Source organism: Panicum virgatum, chromosome 1N (assembly GCF_016808335.1).
Source record: "Panicum virgatum strain AP13 chromosome 1N, P.virgatum_v5, whole genome shotgun sequence".
Classification (NCBI taxonomy): Eukaryota; Viridiplantae; Streptophyta; class Magnoliopsida; order Poales; family Poaceae; genus Panicum; species Panicum virgatum.
In genome coordinates this window covers 56405178-56426814 of record NC_053145.1, presented here as the reverse complement: position 1 = coordinate 56426814, position 21637 = coordinate 56405178, and the positions used below count along the sequence as shown (strand labels likewise).

General features: G+C 46.4%; 1 protein-coding gene and 1 non-coding gene across 2 annotated transcripts; one reads left to right on the top strand and one right to left on the bottom strand.

The window, feature by feature from the left end:
* Positions 1-11703: 11703 nt before the first annotated feature.
* Positions 11704-13567, bottom strand: LOC120656848 (E3 ubiquitin-protein ligase ATL4-like). The gene has a single exon (XM_039935038.1). The coding sequence runs from the start codon at positions 13168-13170 to the stop codon at positions 11992-11994; it is 1179 nt and encodes a 392-aa protein (XP_039790972.1). The 5' UTR covers positions 13171-13567; the 3' UTR covers positions 11704-11991.
* Positions 13568-21046: 7479 nt separating this feature from the next.
* On the top strand, positions 21047-21118 carry TRNAM-CAU. The gene has a single exon. It is a non-coding gene; the product is annotated as a tRNA-Met (tRNA).
* Positions 21119-21637: the final 519 nt, after the last annotated feature.

Genomic DNA, 21637 nt, shown 5'->3' with positions numbered 1-21637 from the left:
GCAGCTGTCGGATCTGAGCGGGGGATTGGTGGGGGTGGGTGAGCCGGTGAGGGGTTTTGGAGATCTTTTTTAACTTTTTCGTTGCTGTGTTGGGTCCCTCCGTTAGGTCCCTGGTGGGGCTAGATCTCATATCAAACAAAGAAAAGGTTACCCAAGCAACATTTGCAGTGGTATTTTTGAAATCTCCTAGCGTCAAATAACTCTTCGAAAATTGCAATTGCCCCTTTCTTATAAGGCGTATCTTAGTATGAGAAGTCTTCAAATGGTTGCCCTTAATTTTTCTGATAGTGTAGTATCAGATGAATAAAACCAACATCATACAAAAAAAATTGGAAAACAAAATTTATTTTTAGTTATAACTTTATGTAGTTCACAATATTTTTTGTAAAGATTGGCTAATTATTGATTGAAACTTATGAATGTTGTTATTTTCACATCAAAAGCACACGATATACAAATACAGCGACATCGTGTTCTCTCTTTTATCCCTTCAATCACCGACACCACTTATACAAATGCAGTTAAATCATTATCATCCTTTTTCTAAGGGCGTGTTTAGTTCACGAATTTTTTGTGTTCAGTTACTGTAGTACTTTCGTTTTTATTTGATAATTAGTGTTTAATCATGGATTAATTATACTCAAAAGATTCATCTCATCATTTACAGCTAAACTGTGTAATTGGTTTTTAAACTATATTTAATGTTTCATGCATGTGTCTAAAAATTTGATTTGACGGGAAATTTTGAAAAATTTTAAGAACTAAACATGGCCTAATTTCTATTCTATGCAATTACCACCCTATCACCGCATATCTGTCGGCGGTAGACACCAGCACCCCCATGATTCAATATGCTGCTATGCGTGCAAGTTTGCCCTCCTTATTGATCATAAATGTCAGATAGTACACGTAAATTAAATCAAGATCGTGCAAGTTTGCCCTCCTTATTGATCATAAATGTCAGATAGTACACGTAAATTAAATCAAGATCTCAAAATTAACTGGATTGGAAAGAAGGGTTCATGTTTGGATTGCTCCCCGCACTTGATCGTGGATCAGTTTGGATTGAGACTCGAGGAGTACGCGCCTAACGGAACATCCTTTTCGCCGCCAGGCACGTGGTTCAGGTCGCTCGCCAACCAAAAATCAAGTCCAGTCCAGTAGATTTTCGCCGAACTTTGGCTGAGAACCATTGACGAAATTAAAATCATCACTCGCCGGTGGCAGCTAATTTTCCACAACTTTTCCCTCTTGTCTCCAATGCTGGTCGAACCGCCTTGACAGCAACGTAGAACTACTACCACACCAAACCTACAGAGCTAGCAGTGGTTGCCTTGCCTGCGGCTGGTGGTCCATGTCAACGTATGCTGCTACCACCAACCATGGAGGATGGATCCGAATCTCCGTGACACCGAGTACGTTCACCAACCACCATAGGCAGTGGGGATGACATGCTCGAGCAATGTTTTTTAAAAAAAAAATGCTTCAGCAATAAGCAGTGGATTTCTTTAATCACTAATTTGACTACGATGCTAGTGATCATAGTGCTTTGCGACGGCACACTTGTAGCAATGATATGCATTTTTCTTATTGGATGTGACTGTACCATATATATAAGGGCACGTCTCTTGCAGATCTGTCCTCTAGTAAAATATACTTTATGCAACAAATTATATACCAATTCGAATGGCCAGGGTAATTGCACGGTTATAAGAACAATTTATTTGGACATGTTTGTACTTTATATAGCAGACCTTCCAAACAATTTTAGTAAAAAAGGAATATATGTGCACCCCAAAGAAAACATTAGCTGTTGGACAAAAATAGCAAACATTTACAATTCGAGCACTCTCAACGAACCCCCACGACGCACCGGGAAGCCAGTGTGGGTCGGAACCCGGCCAGATATTTTTGTCCCCGAAGCTTTCCGGTGATCCAGACCAGAAAACCAAGAACAGCTTTTGCTACGACACGTGCTGCTACTAGCCTACTACGTTGGCAACCCATACTCCCATAGGGACATTGCTCAGCACGATCATTGTTCATTGGCGCTCGCTCCGGGCATGCCTCGCCGTCAACGGGCGCACACGGGGGTTGGTGAGTGTGGTGAGTGGAGGCGTGGAGCGCTCACGGCCGGGGCCCGGGAGCTCGACGCCGACGGGCCTGTTCGCCCTTTCTTGCGGAGCCGATGTGCGCGCATACGCAAGCGGACAGGACCTGTCGCCGTCCCCGCCCGCCGCGTGGTTGGTGGCCCGTGCGTGCCGCCAACCATTCAAGTGTGCTCTAGGCCCCACGGCGTGCAAGTGCAAGAGCGCAAAGATCTGGCATTGCCTTTGCCGCTGCCTGCCAGATGCTCAGATGAGTTGCATTTTAAACGAGACTGCCACATTTCAGATCCACTTTTCTAAAAAAAAAAACAGTCATTGTCTCGTAGTATAAAAGAACACCATTGCGACGCATCAACTGGTAATTTTTTTAGGTGTAACTGTTTTAATCTGCGTCAGGCATCATAGTATAGGAGAAACAACTATTCAGATCATCTCTCCCCAATACTAAAAAATTAAAAAAATCTAATTTACACTCTCGAACTATAAAAAAAAAATCTGATTTTCAACCTTCAACTACAAAATCGGACAATATAGACCATCCAACTTTTGAAACCGGGCAAATTTGACCCTTGGAGTGGTTTTGAAGGTGGTTTTGCATTTTCTAAAAAAATTAAAAAAATTAATTAGATCTAAAAAATCAAAAGTAATTCATTTTAAATCAAAAAAATATGAAACTAGTACCAAAATTTTTCTAAAAATGTAACATATCTATTATTGCTCCATTTGAATCTTAAATATTAAAAAATAATAGGCATAACTATAAGCAACCTAATATTATGAACATAAAAAATTGGAACTGAATACTTGATAAGTATTGTGCCAATAGATAGGTTACATTTTTAGAAAAAAATGTATACCCATTTTATAATTTTTTTAAATTGAATTAATTACATACAAATTTTGACTTTAAAGTTGAATATTTTAATTCTTAGAAAATGAAAAAACACCTTCAAAACCACCTAAGGGGCTAAATTTACTCGGTTTTAATAGTTGGATGGCCTCTATTTAAGGATGGATTCGGATGTTTATTCGAATGTCAGATTTTTGGTCATTTTTCTTCGATTATGGACAAATAAGATATAAAATTTACTATGTAAATTCATAGCCTTGTATTTAACATTGATCTTGTAAAGATTCATAAAAACTAAACCTCAAATTTATCATATATATTCTCAAATAATAGATATAAAAATTCAAATACGGACTCGAATCTTTTTCACCTTTTTAATTGTAGGGAGCAAATAATACATAAAAAAATCTATACAAAATTTTATTCTTATGTGTAATAATATGCTTGATAATATAAAAAAGATTAGCATAAAATTTTAAGCATATCTATTTTAAAATATCAAATTTGTTCTAAGAATTCGGATGTCTAGATCCATCCTTACCTCTATTATCCGGTTTTGTAGTTAAAGGTTGAAAATTAGACTTTTGTGATAGTTCGAGGATGGAAACCAAACTTTTCCCAAAAATTAATGTTTTGGTGATGGAGGTGCTCTAGCAGATTACCAATCCAATCTCCATTATGTATAAGTTTTTGGTAATCACCAAAACACACCTCTCACACCCTAAAATATAGGAGGGTTTTCCTCTGCCCTATTCCCGATGATTGCATTTTGGTAGTTTGCTACAACAACTATAAAACACAAAAATAATTAGTGATAATGGAGAGAGAATATGTTTTGAATATGGAGATGCTCAGTAATCCTATGCTCTAAGAGCGTCCGCGTTACAATTATAACACTCTTTCAGTCTTACTGATATTCATCCGAACTCGAATAATTGATCTCCGAGAGTGTCTCTTCGTTTATAATTTTCACTGCCCCCCTCGATATTCTGCTGGACGCCTTACCTGCGCCATGAATTAAGAGTAAGCAGCAAATTCAGGGATGTTATAACAACGTGAATTGTCAAAGCCTGATCCATGGTCTGTCCAAATAAAACAGACAACCACTACTAGAAAACAAGTCTTAGGTCTACCCCAAAAGTACTAGTATGGAGATGAACCGGTATCTATGCTAACATAGGTACCGGTTCATCTCCATACCGGTACTTTTGGGGTGGATGGAATTTATAAATGAGCTTTAGGTACCGGTTGGTAATATCAACCGGTACCTAAGCCTCTCCATAGGTACCGGGTGGTAATTTTTACATTAGTACCTAGTGGTGTCACCAACCGGTACCTATAGACGAGCCTTAGGTACCGGTTGATGTTACCAACCGGTGCCTTAGGAGTCTTAGGTACCGGCTGGTAACACCAACCGGTACCTTAGGCTCATCCATGTGTTACTTGAAAAGGAAAATATCTCCTTCTCTTTCAAAACTGCTGCGTAGGTGAGATGATAAAGGAGAAACGCATGAGACCAGAGGTCGCTGGTTCAATTCCTATCCAAAGGATATTTTGGTACAAGGAGCCTTTAGGTACCGGTTATTTTACTCGGTACCAAAGGCTCGAGCCTTTGGTACCACTTCCGGGGTACCGGTTAAGGCTAATTTGAACCGGTACCCTTAGCTGTTTTTTCTAGTAACTAAACTCTAGTAACATTTTGAAGTCGTAAAATCATATGGCAAATCAAGCAAAAAGTAAATAAACCGATCTAAAAGAGAAAACTATACTGTAGCAACATTTTCAAGTGACAAGATCATATGGAAAATCCAGCAAAAAAAAATGCATCAACCGGTCTTCAGGAGTAGACAAGCAGGCTGGTACCTGAAAAAGGACATACAGAAAACCATATAACAGATGCCTGAAGCAAGGGATTTAGTACAACACACATAAACACAGGATGGTACCAAACTTGCTGCAGTGTCAAAGTCGATGCATCAATTCACGGCACTGTCTAAAACAGGTGAATGTCAATGCTCATCAGAAATAGTAGATATGTGGATTGGTGATTAAATGTTTTTATGAGTGCCATATCTTGAGATGCCACTTTGTACGTAAGCATGATGACTCAATTTCCTTGTACTTTAAGAGTGCCTGATGCTCAATTAAAACAATGAGCAGCCAAACTCTTACCTGAAATAGCATTCACGTTGAATTGGCAAAGAAGCTCACCTGACGGCATCGTAGACTCGTGGTAAGCGTAAAAGGGTAGCATCACTTATAAAAGAAAAGGATAACATCATCCTACTGTCTAAAACTGGCAAGGAAGGCTTGGCATGGTGGCATCAATATCTTAAAGGAAACTTTCTGCCTCAAAAGTAGGTAGTGCAATGCGTCGTGCATAAGCATAAGCAAAAATTCAAGGCCAACGATTGAAGTGCCTACATAAATGACAAATGTGTGTTCCTTGACATGAACACATATCTGACATCATGATGGAAACCAGGGCGCGGACCCAGTAAGGCCCAGTCCGTCGCACAACTTCCAGTCCAGCAGCCATAAAGTGGCAAAATCTCACCGTTTGTGCCCGACCGGCCCAACATAGCAGTCGATCATCAGCCCATTGACACACATAGTTAAATCCCAGAGGAAAAAAAAATCCATTTTACAACCTTCAACTATTGCGCTAGTTCGATTTTTAACCCCGGTGTATAAAATCAGGAATCTTGCAACCTCCAAGTATCAAAACCGTTTATTTTTCACCCTTCTCTGGTTTCCAGGGCGGTTTGCGCTGACGTCAGAGCGGTTTTTCCTTTTTTCTCTCTCTCCAAATTTAATAGCAAGGGAAAAATAGTTAAATGAGTCTAAAAATTATGAAATTTTTTAGAGAGGTATAGTGGGTGATAGAGAACCTATTTTAACTATTGTTTTTAGTTAGGACTCAAACAATTTTGAAATATAAATATTTGTATATGGGTAAAATTTAAAATTTATTGATTTTTAGGGCATCAAAAAGTGTTCTAAAATTTATCAAATTTTAAACCTAAGGTTCATTTTAAATTTAGTTTGCCATGTTAATTTTATTTGATGATGTTCCATAGCAATATTGTAAGTTTGTTCTTAAAAGCCAAATTTGCGCCAAACTTGATTATTTTAACATATTTTGAAAAATTTCCATGGAACATGAGTGAAATGAAATTAACATGATAAACTACGTTCAAAATGAACCTTAGGTTTCGAATTTAGTAAATTTTAGAGCATGTTTTAATGCCCTAAAAATTCAATGAAATTTAAATTTTACCCATATTCAAATATGTATATTTCCAAATTTTTTGAGTTTCAACTAAAAAAATAGTTAAAATAGGCTCCCTATCACCTACTCTACCTCTCTAAAATATTTCGTAATTTTTAGACCCATTTAACTATTTTTCCCTTGCTATGAAATTTGGAGAGAGAGAGAAAAAAAAAGGAAAAACCGTTCCGATGCCAGCGCAAACTACCCTGAAAACCGGAGAAGGGTGAAAAACAAACGGTTTTCATACTTGGAGGTTGCAAGATTTCTGGTTATATACATCAAGGTTGAAAATCGAAAGAGCGTAATAATTGAAGGTTGTATAATGGACTTTTTCCAATCCCAGAGCCTCCTGCAGGCCCACCAGACAGGCGCCATGACCAGGCCTCCCAGTGAGGCCCATCAGCAAGACGCCCTGACCGGCCCTCCAAAGCCGTTGCCTCATCGATCTGGGGCGCCGACTGGGCACAGGCAGACCTCCTTACCAGGCCCACCAAGCAGGCGCTGCACTCTCTTGCCTTTAGATACTTCTGTTTTCTTTTTTCTAAGGTCAACTTACAGACGTGATGTTGTGCAAGTTTCATCCATGCTCGTGAACTTTGTTGTGTACGGTAACACATGTCTGCTCTCCAGCGCTATTCTCCGTTGAGATCGAGTCCTTTTATTTGCAGAGATCTTTGGCTTCACCGTGTGGCAGGTGGCGCTGCCTGCTGCTACCAGCAACTGTACTTGTACTGAACCCAATTAATGGTCAGACCAACAAAATCTCTCCAGCTGCTGCTGCCGATACTGCTCCAGTCTACCTAAATGACACTACTAACCACCTACCCGTTCCATCAGCTATACTATACGGAACTGGAGAGAAAACCCCTGGCATGCTCATCGCATACCACCGATGGCCCCAGCGCGTGCTCGCGTCGCCGAGGGCCGACGGGCGACGGCGACGCGGGCGGGGCGGAGTAGGCGGCCGAACTGGACCGGCCGCTAATGGCCGCCGCCGATGCTGTCACGGTTTCCATCTGCAGAGCCTGCTAATAGTTTGGGTTGAAATAGATTTAATGGCTTGGGTTTTGATATGGATTGTGTTTGGATGAGTTTAAATTGATTATATTATCTAATGGGGATGGGGTGGAGTGAGTTTTATGTAAATATAGATTGGAGTGGATTGGGGTGGGTTGAAATGAATTTTTTATGCAAAGCAGTATGATTATATATAAGTCAGTCCCGTAAGAGCCGGACCTTAAAAATAAAACCTCGCGTTCACATTATAAAATTTTATCGAAATTGACTGAAATTTATTAGAGATAACTCAGTATGACTAGAACTACTATGTACAAAACAGCGTGGCCTGAATTACACATGGATCACACGTCAAAATCCGGACCCTGAATTACACGCGGCCGCTAATGGCCGCCGCCGATGCCGTCACGGTTACCATCTGCAGACTGCAGCCAGGAGGGGACCAGGAAACCGGGCGGCCGCGCGGCGAGTGGTCGTCGTCTGGCTCCTCTTCCGGGACTGTCCCGTTACAGTAGCTTGACGCAATGCCATCAGGGTTAACATTTTCGGTCGAATTTCGCCGAAATTTCGATATTTTTTTCGTTTTCGCTATACACCGGAAAAGAAATTTCGGTACTTTTTGCTATTTTTTGTTTTCAAATTTAAAAATTCAAAAATATTTATAAAAAATTCGGAAAAAATATGATAAAAAACTATGTGTTCTTCTGAGCAAATAGGACTAGAACACACTCAAATCTAAGATCATTTGCTAGGCTAAAATTGCATTTTAATTGAAAAACAAGGTTATTTGTAGTCTAATGAGGTAGAATTTATAGTTGAAAGTTAGCAAGAGAGGTAACGAAGTAGGAAAGCACACCTTTCAGAATGCTTTAACAATTCTCTATACAAATTGAATCCAAAAAAAATTCAAACACTGTCACATGAATTGATAACCAATTCAAATCATGTTTGTCCTGGATTTAAAACAACTTTCAATTGGATCAACCAATGTCCCTGAAATTTTATAGGCATATCCGCAATAACAAGAATAATAAAAGTCTAGTTGAGGCCTAAGAGAGAAAATGGAAGTTGTCACATGAAATGACAAGACTTTTAATTAGTAGTTTTTGAAATAATTAAATAACTTTCAAACCATTGATCAAATGAAAAAGTTACTGAAACAAAAGTTGTAGATCTCGAAAAACTGAACAAAGTTGGTATTTAAAAGTTTTTCATTTGACCTCGGAAACAGTAGGAAAATCACAACTGACATCATTTTCCGGTCGAAAATCACCAAATTTCGGTCGAAATCACCGAAATTTCGGTCGGAATTCATCGAAATTTCGTTTTTGAATTTAAATTATCTTTCCGTTCGGAATTAGCGAAATTTCGGCAGAAATTTCGTTTCCGGCAGTTGGCGGGATTCGATAAAAAACAAAAAGATAAACCTGGATGCCATCGTGGCTCGGCGTTGAGGGGCACAATCACGGGCAGGGCTACGCGACAAGAAGCGGTCGCATTCGACAGGTACTGGGCGTCTGTGCCTGCATACTAGTACTACTACAACAACCTTTAGGCTTGTAACCTTTTTCGCCCTCTCCTGTCCTTGGACGAGGAGTGTCGCTCTGTGACGAAATGTGCGCGCGCGCGTGATGCGTTCGCTCATGTTCTATTTCTACAGTGCACCGCACAGGGGAAACGCCCTTTCCTCCCTCTCCAGAAACTGAACCGGCTGGACTGAACGTCTGAAGTCTGAACCCATCACCCATGTCCTACCGTGTTCGGCCGTGTTTAGTTACGACGCAAAATTTTTTCGATGGAATAATACTAATTTGAAGTACTAAATGAAGTCTATTTATAAATTTTTTTACACAGATGAGTTGTAAATCGCGAGACGAATCTAATGATGCTAATTGATTCATGATTAATTCATAATTAGTGGATGGTTACTGTAGCATCAATGTTGCAAATCATGAATTAAGTAGATTCATTAGATTCGTTTCGCGATTTACAGCTCATCCATGCAAAAAAAATTATAAATAGAATTCATTTAGTACTCCATGTATATCTTAAAATATTTGATGTGATGTTTTTTTTGCGTTTACGAAATTTACAGATAAAGATTTAAACAGTGCCGTTCGTCGTCCAGGCAGTTTAAAGGCCTCTCTGCGCACGCGCAGTGTGGGGTCACCCCCCGCCGCAGCGCGGCGGCGTCCGAGCTTACCACGGAGTGGCAACACGTCAACGTGTCCGCATGGCGCGCGGCCATGGCGAGTGCCCCCTGCCAGCCAGCCCTGCGCAACGTCCACAGGGCAGGGAGCATACGCTGGCGCACGCGTCGCATGGGCGCAGCACACTACGGTCAAACCGACGCCGGATCACGTCGTGGTACTCAATCCCTTCACCCACCCGCCCGCTCTCAGGTTCAGCCCAGCCAGGCAGCCACATGACGCTCGTCTCGTGCCGTCACTGCCACCGGGCAAGCCAAGGAAGCCGACGCCCGCCCGGCTGGCCGGCGAGGAAATCACGTTCCTGCACGCGCGCGGGGGACGCGGCGCGCGGGTTTTTACTGGACCGACGGCCGCCGGGGCGGCGCGGCCGGCGGCTCCTCTTCCGCGCGAGCACGGCAGGCTACACTGCTACAGCGGCCGGCGCCGAGCGGGGTGACCCCCCGCCGCGGTAGGAAGGCCGAGTTAATGGCCGGGCATTCCGCATTCATTCCGTTCGGGGGCGGGCTCGCGCGGTTGGGCGCTCGCTGCCGCTACCAGCGCTGGCTGCTGCGGTCGCTGCTCCAGAGTCCAGGGGGCCAACCATCGGCTCAATTCAATGCGTGGCCACCGCCGTGCCCCTCGCCGCAGCGCTTCGGTAGCACCGACCGGCGACCGCCGGATTCTCTGCGGGCGGCGGCCGGCCGGCCGGCGGGGCAGTGCGTTTGGTGGCTGGCGTGGGCAAGCGCGTCAACGTTTGATCAACGGCTGATGATGACTTGATGAGCATGTCCACGTCGATGGATATATGTTCTTTTTTCTCGAATGAATATTATGGATATAATTTGGGCAGTGAGGTCGATCAAGTGACCTCACAGAGTTAGCCAGTTAGGTACACTACACTACTCCCGTGTCGAGTGTACGTATGCGTCCGTCGACGCGTATGCAGATTGGTAAACAAGGATGCAGACCGGGGTTCATAAACAAGGACCCGAGTTTTGGCGTGGTTGGTCGATGCCACGACGACTTGACGATGAGATGCGCCCGCGCGTGCCCATGCTAGTCGACGCTCGCACCAACACGGCAACACCGCCCGTTTCCAAGGGCCTGGACCACCGCCCCGCCAGGCACCAGCAGCCAAGGTTTATTAAGTTCCTCGGCGCCACGACAAAAGACGGACTTGCCACCGCCGGCACATGCTAAGGCCGAGATGAGCATGGACGATGAATCTATCCTAACGGTTCTAGAATTTGGACTGGTATACTACGGTGCTGCTACACTTGACTCGTCTGGATTTGTCTTGATCCTGAACAGTTGCAAGAAACGGCCATGGACCTCGTCGTCGCCGGAAAGGGATCTCCAACAATGGCCTGGCTGAAATCTGTGCGCACCCGGCCCGGCCCCATCCACGGCGTTTGGTTTTGTAGCGTGTCAGTGAATAGTGACACTTTGACTATTTATTAGGGTGTCAAACAAAATCAGTTTATAAAACTAACTCCAGAACTCCCGCGCTAGTGACCTTTAAGAATCTAATGAGGCCTTTGACCGCGAGATTAGAGGATGGCTACTGTAGCATCACTGTAGTAAATCATCAATTAATTACCGTCATTAGATTCGTCGCGAAAAGATATATCTATTTCTAAAAAGATTTTGACAATAGACTTTATTCAGTCCTTGAGCTAGGATTCGCATCCAAACAAGGCCCACGTATCTGTTGCTGGGCAGTGGACACGACTGACTGAGAGTCTGGTGGCAGTCTGCAGACTGCAGCGCACTAGTTCGTCCATGGATGGATGGATGGAATGGGTGCCACACAAGTGACAACCACACGCGCACCACCACCAATCCACCATGGCACCACCACCTCGGTCTCAGAGGAGAGGACGACCCAACCAGCTGCGAGGCATAGAGAGGAAGAAGCACGTTGCCGCACGGTTTCCCTGGCCTGGCCTCTCCTGGTTCGGTTAGCTCAAATTCCAAAATCGCATTGCATTTGGCAGCTCCAGAAAACAACAACGGGTGTGTTTAGTTTCCAACAAATTTCCAAACTTTCCATCACATCCATCACATCTCCTATCACATCAAAACATTAAATATAACAAATAACTCATGCATGGAGTAACTTTCCATCACATCCATCACATCTCCTATCACATCAAAACATTAAATATAACAAATAACTCATGCATGGAGTACTAAATGTAGTTAAATAAAAAAAATAATTGCATAGTTTTGATGTACGTTGCGAGACGAATCTTTTGAGCCTAGTTAGGTCATAGTAGAACAATATTTACCACGAACAAACGAAAAGTGCTACAGTGTGCTACAATGACTGATGTGACTTTTTCTCCCCTTTTCGCCTCATCTAAACACAGCCAACGAACAAATCGATGAACGGAATGGAAGAAGCTTCGGAGACGATAAACTCTCGCTCACCTTGGGGTCCTGGATGTTTGTTGTGTTTTTACAACGGAGTCCTAAATACGTAGAAAAGAAAGAAAGAATACGGAAGGAGTTGGCAAAAACGCCCTCGTGAGGTCCCGTAATTACAGCTGGCTATACCCCGACGATCCAACGGTACAGGGCCACGAACCCGGGCTCCTCCTCGTCCGGCGCGCGGTGCATCGCCGCCCCCGCCGCCGCCTCGGGGTCCCACCGCCACGAGTCGTCGGGCTGGTGGCTCTGGCTCTGGCTGCGGCTGTGGTGGCCGTGGCCCTGGCTCCACCGCGCGCTGTGGTGCCCCTGGCTCCACCGCGCGCTCCACCGCCCGGAGAGGGACGACGCCGAGGAGGCGAGGCGGTCGACGTACTCGCGCAGCCACCCGCGGGACCCCGCCGCCTCCGCCAGCGCCTCGCCGGGGGTCGCCGGCGCGGCCTCGTGGGTCGCCGACTTGGCCGCCGCCGACACCGCGGGGCGGGTGATGCGGGACACCACGGCCTCCACCTCCTCGTCGACGCGGTAGTCGAAGGAGCCGAGCGAGTAGGTACGGCGGTCGTCGCCCGCGGCGGAGGAGCGGCGGTTGCTCACGCTGCCGATCTCCACGCGGAAGCTCCTCGAGTTGTTGTTGCTGCTGCCGACCCGCGCGTCGAGCGGCTCCTGCGCGCCCGGCCCCGCGGCGGCGGCGGGCGCCGCGGTGGGGAGCGGCGGGTGCGGGAGCGAGACGGCGGCGCGGCAGAGCGGGCACGACGGGGTGGTGCGGAGCCAGGCGTCGACGCAGGCGGCGTGGAACGCGTGGCGGCACGCCGGGAGCAGCCGCAGCTCGGCGTCTGGCGAGAAGGGCGAGAGGCAGACGGCGCAGTCCGGGGAGCTCTTGGGCAGCGCCGCCAGCGCCGACGCCATGGTGAACAGCGGCAGCGACGCGATCAGTCGCTCCTTCTCGTCGTCCACCGGCTCCGCGGCATGCGCCTCCTCCGGCCCCACCGCCGCGGCGCTCCTCCTTCCGGACCCCGCCCCCACCTCCTCCGCCTCCGCCCCGGACGCGCGGCGCGCCCTGACCGGGAACGGGCTCGGGGACGGGTGCGACGACGAGCGGGCGAGGCAGCGGAGGAGGAAGTGGATCGACACGGAGGCGCAGAAGACGAACGCCAGCAGCGCGGCTATGATGAGCAGGGACGGGGAGAGGTTGAGCGACGACGACGACGACGGCGGGGGCGGGGGCGGGGGCGGGGACGGCAATGACGGCGGGAGGGTGGCCGAGAACGGGTCGCCGGCGGCGGGCGGCGGGAGGGCGTCCATGACGGGGGGAGCAGCCGCAGCCCACGAGAGGGGTGGGGGTGGGGGTGCTTAAGGCGGCCTGCTGCGTGTGTGGCCTCGCGCCTTTTATTTATGGGTTTTGGAGTGCGTGGCGTGGTGGACGGGGGGCAGCAGCCGCTGCAGCCATAGGTAAGAGATGAGCTCCTGCCCGCTGAGGTGGGAGGAGGAAACAGGACAAGAACCTCTACTACTAGGAGTAATGGAATTGTAGTCTTGCATTGGTAGTAGATCACAGCGTGGGTGGCTCACAGGAAGCTGAGGATGTGACACCTTTTTTCAGTTTCTCATCTACAAGATTTTCATTGCTCATCTGGGATTTGTGCTGAACTTCTCTCTTTCGGGGTGTGAGTGTGAGGTGTAGCAAAATTGCTCAAGTAAGGTCAACCGGCTGTAGTTTAGTCGATGACTCAACTCAACCAATTGCTCTTGTTAATTATAATTCGCAATTAAAGTCAAATGAACTTTCTTGGTGCCGGTTGTTGTAATTTCCAGGGGATTGTGGCTTGCTCTAGTACGTTTTTCTCTCAAGCTACTTGGTCGATCTGGTCACGGAAGTGTTTTTCTACAATGTGCGGCCACTGTTTTCCGAATACCCATCATGAATACTACCGAGACCGACCACGCGAAATTGCACCATCTTTGCGAAATAATATCATTGTGTAGTATGCTTATAAGCTTTGAATAACTTTTTCCTGTGGTCAGACCATATCATACCCCCATGCGGAGGCAACTATGTGCAGAGCCCTCTCGCATTAGCTCTACACTGAGAGCTCGGGCTCTCGCGTTACCCCTGCCGCGTGGGTCCCACCTTATCACTTACCTCCCGCATCGTCTTCCTCTCGTGCTCCTCCATGCCGCCTCCATCCGCATCCTCGCCTGCCCACCTCGACCCCCGCCGCCGTCCAACTGGCTCCGGCGCGCGGAGCCACCGCCCCCGCCGCCCACCTTGTCGCCCGAACTTGTGCCGCCCCCACTCCCGCCTCGCCCCTGTCGCCCGCCTCGCCAGCGTCGGAGGAGCACCCCCGCCTCGCCCTTGCCGCCCGCCTCGCCGGCGTCGCCTCCGACGCCGGCAAGCGCCGCCCTGCTCCAACCTCTTCCCCTCCCCTCCCCCATCCCGGCCACCTCCACCGCTCGCCCCCGCCACCGACCCCGCCCACCAGTTGTCCACCACCACCCGCCCGCGCGGTGCCATCGCCACCGGCCTCGCCGCCCACAATCCGCCTCCTCCGCCGGGCTGGCCGCCGCCCACGACCATCCCTCTAAGGTCGCCGGCCATGGAGCTACCCCAACCCCAGAAACCCAGAACCCTAACCCCGCCGGCCTCCACCGCCACCCGCAGCCGGCGGCGGCCCCGCCGCCGACCGCCCTGCCCACCTCCCGCCCATTCCGTCGCTGGAGAAGATGGCAAGTGCCGTTGAGCAGCTGCGTTCTCAATTTGTTACTTCCTCCTGTGTGCTCAAGGAAGTAGGAAGGGGGCTCTCGAGATAAGCCTACATCGAGAGGGCTCTCGATGTAGTTTTTCCGTTTCCGAAAAGAAGAGCGACCCCTATGATTTTCCTTCAGCGTAAAGGATAGTATTTACCGCCAGTATATTAGGGCTCCATATCCCTTCAAATGATGTCTCAAGATAAGTTAATGCATGCACTTTGATCATTTGGCAAAGTAACTAGCCACCCCTACACAGCACACACTTGACAATGAATTGGCAGCTTGTCCTGCAAAGTAATGGATCAATCACTGTCTAGTATCTAACATCATCCATGGCAAGCAAAGTGTCACAATTCACAACACCAAAAAAAATGTAAATGGCTTAGAAAGATAGATGAAGATAACAGAACAGCAATAGGACACCAGGAAAAAAATTGCTTCAACTAAGCTTTAATTCCTTTGGATGAATGCCTTGATGTCTCATGGAGGCAAGAATGGAGCATGCCTACTGGTAGCCAGGTAACAAAGGTTGCAACTACCTGGTTTCTGTTCGAGTCATCATCTTGCTACCATTCTCAGTCCAAAACCCCCGGGGACGACGTCTTTCCCCAGCATCCTGTTTTTCTTTTTGCTAAGCACCTCTTAGGTACAGGCGTACATCATTAGATTCCAATGCACCTTCTTAATTCTGATAATGTTCTCTGAAGAACCCCTTGTGCTAATATTCATTGTTGACTATCAGCAACTGAGCCGTGTGGGCAGAGAAAAGAACCTTATGTTTTCGGGGTCTACATCCAATCAGCTTTTGGATCAGACACAATCTATGGGGCTTACTTGGGAAGCTGCATGCACCTCAAAAAGGCCAGGGCCAGGCTAACCCAGGGGTGCTTCAGGAAGAAGCTGCTCAGGCCCTTTTCCGATCATGCGCAGCACGCGCAATGTGCCGAACAGGCTACGATCGCGAGCTAGGATAACAGCACCGACAAGAGATCAGTTGAGGCAGAATTAGTTCCATCAAATCAGCCATGAATTCGCATCAGATCACTAGCGGCAGCAGTGCCTAAGCTAGCTCGTGTACTGTGTGGTAAAACCCTAGCCAGCGATCCAGACCTCTCGCTCTACGGATCAACGAAGTGTTTGCTCGCGGTTGAATTGATTAACTCGTGCGATTAACCTGTTTGGTCAAAGAAAAACGTACTTGCACTGCGGTAACCTTTTGTGTGTGTGTGTGTGTCGGGCTGCGAGATTAAACAGGGCTCTATAGGGAGCAATACCGTCAGATCAATCGAGCAGAAGTACTCTGAGCAATGTAATGCCCCTGCTGGTACGCTCTCGGTACGTGCCATGCTGCTGCCATAACATCTCGTCCATGAGAATTTATGGACTCCATCAGACACGTATCAACCTCGTGGGCCCCTTGCTTTCACTGCACTCATGGCCTGTACGGCAGTATCAGCCGTCCAACTCAGCTGGTTTTTATAGCATTAAATATAATGCCACATAAGCAAAAAACTGAGTTGACAGGTGAGTTAATGAGAAAAGAAGAAAAAACATGAAGAAATCGGATCTCATGCAAGAAACCAAATCTATGCAAAAACCAAGACAAAAGAAGATGTGATTGGAGGGAGAAAAGAGAGAGAAGAAATATGATTAGATAACATTTTATTTCGAAGAAATCATTCATTGGGATGTAGTTTCTATGAGTAATGTCTATATGACATAGTAAGTATAGAAACTACTAGTGGTGTCTTGAGTTGGGATTGCCCTACTATGAGGATTTATTTACCAGCAAATCTAGAAGAAAAGGTCTTTTGGATTTATTTAGATTCCCCTCTTCTATATGCTGGAGTAACTCTGTCTGTTTTTTTGTTGTTGAAGAAATATGCTTGGTATTGGTAAATGTAAGAGCCCACATAATTAATTTTTTTAAAAAAATCTCTCAATTATTTGGCTAGGTCGATAGTTATATGTATACTTATGTATCCAGAGGCATGCCTATACTATGTTGACAACCGATCTGTCAGTTATGATACCAGCTACCTCGATAATTTTGCATTGACTAAACAATCCACTCGCAATCGTTAAAAATGATTTGGAGACCATGTTGGAATTTGACCTGGAATTGTTTAGCCATTTCCTAATTCTCTTGCACATGCATAGAGTGGTTGTTGGGGGTAGGAGAGCGTCGTGCCGCTAGAAATAATAATGCGCCGGTAAAACCTGCAGTGTACTAGTACTGGCTACAGAGCAGCGAGCACAGGAAACTATATATTATCATCTCTACGATATCACGTACGGATAATTCCATGACCGATTAATCAGGAATAGGCGTGGAATTATTTTTTAGCATCCAGCAAGCACAGCGAGATATGCTAGCTGTCTCCTCATCACTTAATTGCCTCACATGCACTTCGACGAGCGCATGTAAATGCCGATGTGTGATGCAAATGTTTGCATCGGATTGGATAAATTAATACTGCTCGTATAGTATCTGCAAAGCGCGTCGGCAGGTTTCATTGGTGCTCTGTAATACCAATACTTCAGTGGAAGTTGTTGAACATGTCATGTTCCATTCTCATTAATTAATCAATCGTAGCGTTTCTGTTTGGATGGTTATTTTTGCCCAGAGGAATGAACAGGAAATCTTTTTTTTCTTTGCGAAGCATTGATGAACAGGAGATCTAACACACTGGTGACAAAACAGATTATAAGATACAAACTCTCATATATATACTATATTAATATACTAACCTCTACACTATCTCATTCCACTGCAGAATTAGGGGTTCGCACAAGAACTTTGACATCCTTTTGCGATTATGTTTATTGTCAGTGACAAGCTGCCGAGCAGCAATTTTATATTTTTTAGAAAATAAGAATGCTTGAAACCTTCTTATGGAATGGATTTATTGTGAAATATACTTTATAATATTATGTTATTTTTTGAACTGGGTCCATGTTTTGAGTTGTAGCTCGCCACCAGTTGCCCAAGCACTATTGGTGGGATTCGATCGACCACTTGGCATCTGATGTATGTATAGCCACCATGGCCCAGAGTCGTCGTCGTGTCTGGAACATCATGCTAACTTAAAAGGGTCCCAACACTTGGATAACCTCATGCTGTTAGCCTGTTCCAACAATTGAAGGAGTTCATGCGGTATCTTTTCCAGCCTTCCAGGGAACAGGCGTAGATACGCAGCGCGAGGTGTGATGTGCCACACAGCTGCCGTGGCCGCCGGCGCGCGCACACAAATTGAAGTTGGTGCAGATCTGAATGCACGGCGGCGACTACGGTGAGCAGCCTGCAATGGTGCATGCATGGCCCCAAGAATTAACCCTTGTTTGTCCATGCTGCCTCCCGTATCGTAAAGCCTAACAGTGGGAGCTGGTGGATCGGACCTGTACTACTACCCGGCACGGGGCAAGAGGATTCAACCGCCCAACCTCTCGCGTCCTTGCACGGATCAATCGGAATTCCATCGTACACGACATCCATTAGCATCGAGGTAACAGTATTTATTTCATCGAAGAAAAATTTACATGCACAGTTTTTTTTTAACCAAGCAATGCTGTAACTGCTTGCCTGGATCTGGTGACCAATGCTGATTTCTAGAAGTAGAATGGTCAAGTTTATTTCCCCCTCCTGAGAAGCTGTATACTTGCCGTTGCCGACCATGTGTCAACCGGCCTGTAATTCTGATGTTAATTACCACACAATTATAGGCATTCTATGTCACTAGGCTTGTGTTTAGAGTCCGCATAGGTCAATATGGGAAAACATGCGCACAAATTCGAGGTGCCCCAGGATTTGTAATCTTGTGCCTTGTCCCTTGTGCAGAAAACTTCAAAACCTTTGACGCAAACATAACCTGGGGCCGAGAGGGCTGGCATGGATAAGCTAGCTGCATAAGTTACGGAGCTAGAGATGCCTTGAGACACACTACAACCTTGTTCTTTGTCCTCCCATCCGGGCCCCCGGAGAAATTCCAAAGCAGCAAGCCACAACGCACCCATCACATCGCCGATTCGCCGTGGCCGGGAGCATGAGAACAAACAAACAAACAAACAAACAAAGTTAGATTAGTGCGTCTTGGCCTTGTTTAATGCCATCATCCATGGGGCATTGGAACCGGGAGGAGTTCAGGAATATTGTAGTATTTGCGAGCATGCTAGGTTCTTCGAGAGGATTAAAGTATGGGCAAACAGTGCAATGCAACACAAGCCTCTGCTTGATGTTTCTACAGCTTCTTCTTCTTCTCATGTTGCCGGCAGGGCAGCGCAGGGGGCCTAGGGATCCGGCACCGAGGTGTGTGAGGGTGAGGCACCGTCAATTTTCTTTGACACGATCGAGATTGGCCAATTTTGTTGTTGTTTATGATGTCATTAACGGTCAAATTTGCTGCCAATACCGATGGTTCGTACTGGCTCTGGATCGAGTGCGTGGTTCCATTTGGAATCTGTTCTTGAGATGTGAAATGCCGTTAGCTCCTACTGGTACTGGCTAGTAGTACTTGCACCATATAGTAAAAGTGAGTCCCTTTTTTTACAGTAAGATCGCACTTGGACTTGCTGAACTTAGTGTCCACCGGTTCTACTACACATTTGCACTTTTTTGAACTATGATCACATTTACACTTTTATAAGTAGCCAAAAAAGTGCAAAAGATGATTCCCTGTTCTTTTCTGTTATTATGGACCAGAAGAAAGCGCTGCCTGCTGCTTGCACTAGATGACATATGCCAATTCTTATAAAAAAAATTTGGTGACCAACAATGCTAAGGCTGCAGCTTCAAGGCAGGCCTGCATTGCATTTTCTTGGATACCTCAGGCAGTCATGCCATTTGAGACATGAGAATTGAGAATCCTGGGAAGCAGGCAGCTGTTTGGTGCTCAATTTGAGTTCTTGTTCCTTCTTCCATGCCTCATGATTCACAAGATCCTCCTGTCTTTCCGGTCCCCCCCCCCTCTCTCTCCCAGCTCATTCGCTCATCCCTGATGCCATGGCATGATGGACATCAGCAGCAAGTTGCACTTGCCTGCAGCGTAACCTTTTGGTCTTTGAACAATACTCCCAGGGCTATGATGTCATGATGGAAGTTGTCAAGAACAACCGAACGGTCCATATGATACTCGAGAATACGGCTGCTATCTCTTTGCATGTTTGCCTTTTCCTTTTTTATTTTCTTGCACCCCTCCCCATAATCCCATCCAATGGAGCAGAAAAGGGCTCTGAAACTGTACCCTGCCGGAGCCCTTCATTCTGCTGAATTTTGCTCCAGGGGCGCGTTCAGTTTACCTGCCGTGAAACTGAACCTTTGACAACCGCGTGTTTACTCGCCATCATCAAATCGAATTCTTGACTAGCAATGCAAATCTTATCCTAATACCGACGTGGTAACAGCTTCATAGAAGGTGATCTGCTGACGTGCAAGGCAACGCAGCCGGCCAACGACTCTTGGTTAGTCAATTGCTTGATCCCTGTCCGGAGTACCACCTGGTGTGAATGTTAACAACACGTGATGTTAACTTTCCTGAAGATTAAACAAAATTACAGTCACAATCGCGACTCTGAACACGGGGTTTTACTACCAGCTACAATATTGTCACTACCGGTTGCTTGGAAGGGCGGATGCAAATCCAGGCGAGGTGACGCGTCTTCTCATGTGACTTAATTCCCCATGACATCACCCGTCGCCGATCACCAGATGCTGCCACAGAGCCCATGAGCTTTCAGGCGTTTGGACCCATACGGAAAATCCAGGAACCGTGGCTGACTGGTGACTGCAGCTTGGCTCCATGATTCTGCTTCACAAGTAGCTTCACAAGTAGCTGGTCCATGCAAGTTTTATGTGTGTCTGAGAGAGCTTTTGTGAAGGTAAACGAGTCAAACATGACTGCGAGACTGCAACTTGTTGTTCACCAAGAACGTGAACATCCTAATCCGGGACGGTGGAAAGAGGAAAGCAAGTGTCCGGGCGCCTTTTTGGGTTTCTGGACAACTGGAGAAAAGGCTGAGATGTTGGTAGTAAGCCCGTAGGTGATCGGCGATTTAGGTAGGCTTGAGATCAGGGCAAAAAGGAGTCAGCGTTTCACTTTGGCTTTTGTTTGTCGAGCTCTTTGTTTTTTCGTTTTTGTGCCGTGGATGCCAAGTTTAAAAGAGGCTTATGTTTTTTTTTTTTGAAAAGTTTAAGGGAGGCTTATGTGAGAATGCTGTTGGATGCATAGAATCAGCATCACGGTTTCGAAGACGGTTACCTGTGACATACGCGGTGAAGCTAGCAAGTGCGACTTAATGATGTTACGTGATCCATGAAATTTTAGTGTAAGTTCTAATAAATCCTCGCTGTCTTTCAAACAAACAAAAACTACATGCTGCTGACTACTAACCCAGAAAAGTATATATAAATTTTAACTGTAAGCCTATCACAAAGATCAGAGTGGCGCAGCGGAAGCGTGGTGGGCCCATAACCCACAGGTCCCAGGATCGAAACCTGGCTCTGATAAATTTCAATGGGTTTTCCGGCCTTTTTTTCTCGTCGTCTCATTTTTACCTTTCCGTTTTTTTTTGTTCTTCACCTCTTTCATCTCTTTTCTTTTTTCTTTTATTTCAATATCGTCCGGATAAGTTTTAGCTTTGCACATCAGAGCAGTCAGCAGCTCTTTTCTTTTTTCTTTTATTTCAATATCGTCCGGATAAGTTTTAGCTTTGCACATCAGAGCAGTCAGCAGGAGTGTAATCACGCATCCTTTTCTGCTGAGAGCAAAGGTTCATCAGACTGGCGCGTATCTGGTGTTCTGAACTGCTGCCATAGTTTGTCGAATCGCTTCGACTTGCTCCATCCTCAACCTGGGCCGGGTGATCTCCTGATTTGTCTTCGTCGAGTTGTGCCGGAGGCACTGGAGCCATAGACGGCGGCCGAACTTGCGAGCCCCTTGCCGTGCACTCATTTACTTCAGGATCAGCAGACGTGCAGCTCTGGCAACTCCGCGACTAGCACTCTGCAAATGTGGCGTTGGCAAAC